This window comes from Montipora capricornis, chromosome 14 (assembly GCF_036669925.1).
Source record: "Montipora capricornis isolate CH-2021 chromosome 14, ASM3666992v2, whole genome shotgun sequence".
Taxonomy (NCBI): domain Eukaryota; kingdom Metazoa; phylum Cnidaria; class Anthozoa; order Scleractinia; family Acroporidae; genus Montipora; species Montipora capricornis.
In genome coordinates, this window is record NC_090896.1 from 48,106,800 (window position 1) to 48,111,799 (window position 5,000).

General features: G+C 41.1%; 1 protein-coding gene across 2 annotated transcripts in view; it reads right to left on the reverse strand.

The window, feature by feature from the left end:
• The window catches only part of LOC138033586 (L-gulonolactone oxidase-like), a 17,971-nt gene that overhangs the window by 7,244 nt on the left and 5,727 nt on the right, over positions 1-5,000 (reverse strand). For both annotated transcript variants that reach the window (XM_068881378.1, XM_068881379.1), the window contains exons 2-3: positions 2,390-2,632; positions 1,745-2,106 (exon numbers count right to left, since the gene is read on the reverse strand). In XM_068881378.1, coding sequence (XP_068737479.1) covers positions 1,745-2,106; positions 2,390-2,624 — 597 coding nt within the window. In that variant the 5' untranslated portion in view covers positions 2,625-2,632. The remainder of the gene's footprint in view (positions 1-1,744; positions 2,107-2,389; positions 2,633-5,000) is intronic.

Genomic DNA, 5,000 nt, shown 5'->3' on the forward strand with positions numbered 1-5,000 from the left:
TGGATTACTCTTGTCTGGACCGAGCGTCTAAACCTCACGGTGGCCCACAAGGGTCACTAGGCATTATTTCACAACATCTTTCGAATTATTAAGTACGCATTTCAAATTATGCATAACACATTCCAAATTGTTCGAAACGCATTTTGAATTTACTGCAAATTCTGAAATCTTCACAACACATTTCGAAATCTTCGCAAAACATTCGCCCCAGGATCCCAAGTGTTGGCAAAGAAAAAGGAACGGTTACGCAGCTCCTCCTCATCTTTCCTTCAACGCCATGTTTTGTTTCACGTGTGGAGAATCTTTGCAAGTTTCATTCAAATTTTGTCCTAAATGCGGGAAGTATGTTGTGAAAGAATGTGCAGTGACCCTTGTGGGCTACCGTAAAACCTAACTTCCGGTGCTGAGTCAGAGGTTTGGCGGGTCACGCCCGATTTTCCCGCCAACAATTACCTTAAAGACACATCTTCTACGTATTCGAAGAAACCATATTCTGTTTATTCTGCTCTTAGTTTGCCCCTCCGCTATGTTTTTCTGTTTGAAGAATTCATTTCACTCTGAAAACAGAAAAGATTACCGACCATTCCGAGTACTCGTCCATAGTTGCTGTTAGTCAAGCTTATTCTTAATTTTCAGTTCCTAACCTCCGCGGTGAGCACTTTAATCGCAGACAATAAACACTGCCAGATTCGATCAATCCCCGCCTCTGCTGTGCGCTTATATCAGAGAACAAGCGTGAACATCTCTACATCCATGAGCCGATGTGGGACGGCTTTGTTAGGACCTCATGCGTAACATTAAAACTTCGAATCTCTTTGTACAGTGTGATAGATAACACCACTCGCAGGTAACGCTCTCTGGCTTTCATTTGGACGATCATTCCACGGATTAAACGCAGTTAGAGCCATCTTTTGTAAAACACAACAAGTAGGGGCATGCGCGGGAAAACTAAATATTTGTCAAAAACTTTAACTTCAAAAATGTTGAGAAGTAATCCTCCCGCAACTTCTGGGTTTTAAATTGATACCTGCCAGAAGCCCGTTTTCAGGTTTCATCCAAACGGTCAAAAGTTACAGCATGGAACAGTTTAATATCGTACGCACGTTTCATTCTCGTCACCAGAGCCTCGGGTCGACCCAGGGCTCAGGGAAACTCTATGTAGGAGAACATACGCCGTAGGCCAAAAATTGGCCAAAAATATGGCCACTGGAACCTTAAGGCGCCTGCTTACTCCTCGTGCTAACATGAATGTACCAATTAGAGACGCTTTTGATTGTTCTTCACGAAAACCAATGAGAAGACACTTTGTTTCAGGGTTTCCCAGAGTTCTTCTCTCCGTCAGTCAAGAGAAGAGAGCTCTGGGGTCGAGATTGACGCATGTTTGTTTCACACGTTTTTCAAACTGTTATTGCGGCCTATTGTTCATGATCAAGAGAAAATAAATCTTATAGTCATTATTTAGTTATTGGAGTCACCACGTTAGATTCTGGAGTCACTCGTAATTGCTGTGAATTGTGCTCTGATATTAAAGCTTAGAACTGGTTAACCCATGAGGATTGACAAGATTGTGAAAAAATAACTCCTTCCCTCTATTCAATATTGTTTCTCTTAGTAATCTCTTCAAATGGAGTGTGAACTGGATCAACGAAATGTGGTCGGAAGTGTACAGAATTTCATTCAATGATTTCATTCATTCAATAGATTTTCATTCAATGATTCTCGGATTAATTACAATTAACTTTACCATTGTTCCACTAAATATGCCTGACCTGTGAGTGGACGTGTTTGCTACTCCCCCGACTGTTTGGCCGGCGTAATTTCCAATCATATCAAGAGCCAGGCCGTAATCTCTGTCCAGCTGCTCAACAAAATCCACCACACGCATCCCAGCTTCGACCTCAATGTCTACGAACTCCTTGCTCATGTTGTCCTCTCTGGATATGGGCTCAGGTGTGATAAACCGTTTCAGTGATGTCATCTCCACCAATATGTCTTTTGTGTGCGTCAGACGGGACCATGAAGAGCCTGTGCCCACGGCCCTGATGGAGTATTGGTTGTCAGTGGCGTACTTGCAGAGAGCAGCTAGCTGCCCGACACCATTAAGACCTACGCAAAGAAAGTCAAAAAGGTAACCTACCTTTGAAAACGCAATATTTAGGGAAAGCAAGTGACTTCCCCAACGCAGACACAAGAGTTTTACCAACGAAATATTTCATGTTTAGAACCGGAACTCAAAACGCAATTTCGAAAACCAAGAAAAATTACTACTCGTAAAAAATACATACAGGTGTTACTTAGTCTACTCTGTTCTTATTCCAACCGGTTCTGGTCGCACGATATTGCAAAAACTTGATAAGTATGTAACCACGGTGTTCAAGTGGACACCTACCGCTTTTCAATTCTGCCGCGATATCGGCGTGATCATTGATGCCATGTAAGTCTTCTGGAAAGCTGTTTATGGGTGCAGGCTGAGGGTGGTATAGGTGAACTAGTGGTTGTACTTTCTCCATACCGTCATAGTTGTACCATACGCGCCGTCCGGTGTAAGTGCAAAAACGAATGCAAGGAAATATGCACTGATAGGACCAGCGTGCATTGTAACAACAGTCCACTTGATTGCCCATTCTGTTGCCTGGGGCAATGGATTTTTTTAATTATTAATTTTGGCTGGCGGTATTTCAAATATAGCAAAAAATCTCACAACCCTGGATAAAACAATTCAGGATCGATATTTTCGTGAATGACGCGTAATGAATAATGCGTTAAATTTATACGCCGGCCACGTACAAAACGGCTGGCTGGCTATTCAGTGCTGGAGCGGAACCGGTGGTTTGCCGTTGCGTTTTCTAATACTTTTGGACATAGTTTACTTGACTTAATTTTTGTTTGAGGGAGGAATCTTGAGTTGGTTTTTTTTTTTAAGGGAAACCAGGAATCTTAAGGAAATGTTGTGTTTTTACAATTAAAGTTTTGAAAAAGAACATTGCGTAAATTTCCAAAACAAAGCAAATTTGGCGCAAAAATCGTCACGGTCACGCATAGTTTTCCTATTGATTTGGCGGACCAAGAGTTCGTATTGAAATTAAACATAAAAAAAGTTTTGCAAATGCAGTGGTAATAGGCCACTTCAAGAGAAAATGAGGGGACAGAGAAGGAGGCTCCCGGTCCAGCCCTTGGGATATGTCATGTCCACGAAAGTTATTTTTAGATGAGCGGAAGTCTTCCGAGACGTCCGCATGCAGGCCAACCTCGGTCCGATGTTTGAAAGAAAATAAATATTCATCAGCCTTCCACCTTGCATACGGCGGGAGCTACTGAAATTTAAACTGACCAATCAGAATTCAGTGAGCGGGAAAAACTGTGCTATCCTTGTGCTATCCGACGTCACGCCAATTGTTTACGTTCTGATCGGTTAGATCGGTGGACATTCGCTCAGCCTTCTTTTGTGACTCTTTGAACATGACGCATTGTTCTGACAATCAATTTGCCAATCCACTTTATCCAGTTTATGACATGGGCTAGCATGTGACTAACAACCACGATCGCTTTTTGAACTTTATTCTGTAGAAGAAGAAGACGTTGCTGCGTGAACGTTTTTCGATGTTTACGGCGAAATGCCTTGGTTTGTTCAGCACTTTGATGTCCGATAACTGATCAATCAAATTTGGTCCTCTGACCATATGAAGTTTTTTCAGCTCTTGTTCGTGTCCGTCATGATCGAACTTCAGGTGAAGCGCTATGCTGCTTTATGCCAACTTCGATGGCTTTTGATGAGCTTGCCTGCTTAAATTGTTGTTGTATTTGGGCAAGATTGGTCTTATCGGGTTGGAACTTAAATAGTGAGGGGAACAATTTTTCGTTCATCTGCTGTGCCAGACAACAAACAATCCTGTTGGGTGTTCCACGTGCTTGGCGAGTCTTGCACGACCATCGTCTATCTGATCTGGAGTGGAGTTTTCGTTCAGTGATTACAACTTGCGATTGTTCTGCAAACATCCACGTAGCATGCAGCACTTAGCTTTTTAGTGACTCGAGGATCCCCGGCCCGTTTTGCTGTTTCAAAGGGAGTCGTGCATTTTTGAGCAGTTTGTCTTCAGTGCTTGTATTTTTTCGTTTGTTCCTGGTGGCACAAAGTAACTTTGATGATTTTAAAGAACTTGAATCCTTAATTGAATTAGCGATTTTTTTATTAAGAAACCAACAAGTGAATGGTACACAAAATTAGGAGAAACTGTTGGTTGAATAGACAATATTTGTTGACATAATTATCTACCCAGTTTAAATGCTAAGCTCAACAAGTTGTTTGGCTCCACAAGTTTCAGTTTCAGGCCCGGTACAGGTACTGTTGTACACTACCATAGTTCTTTGGAAATTGAATAGCTCCTTCAACACCTGGTTGCTTGAGAAGAAACTTGATGTGTTTGTTCTCTACATTAGTGAATGCAGCCACTAACTGTCCATTGTGGATAAACTCCAGAGCAACTCCTCTTTCAATTTAATCTTTGTTCTTCGCAGGGCATCAACAATGGTGTCCCTTGTAAAATGTTAGTTTAAAGAGTTTGTTTAAGTTATTTCCCATTTCATAGGGCGCTGTGGTTGCCAGATTCACTTTCAAACTTATCATGGAAATGTTAATCAATACCAGTGAAAAGTCAGTCCCTTGAATTGTTGATAGAAAATTTATTTAAATGCATATTGAAACATCAGTTGAGGAATATTTTTTCCCCACTTTGTGAACCCAACATACATTGCTGCCATTTGTTTATTGCTTGGTCATTCAATGTCTTGATCACATCAAGTAATCTATTTTTTAGGTATTGTGTATCTTTATCAAAATACTTAACTGGTTGCTTTTTGGAGCCCTTTTGCGGCATATTTAGATGGGCAGGAAATGTTCCACATTTTATGGTAAATAGTTCTGCGTAGTTTTAAGGAATATTGCAGCCAAATCTAATTGAATATGAGACTAAAATACGCTGTTTGACATTTTGTGAATTTAA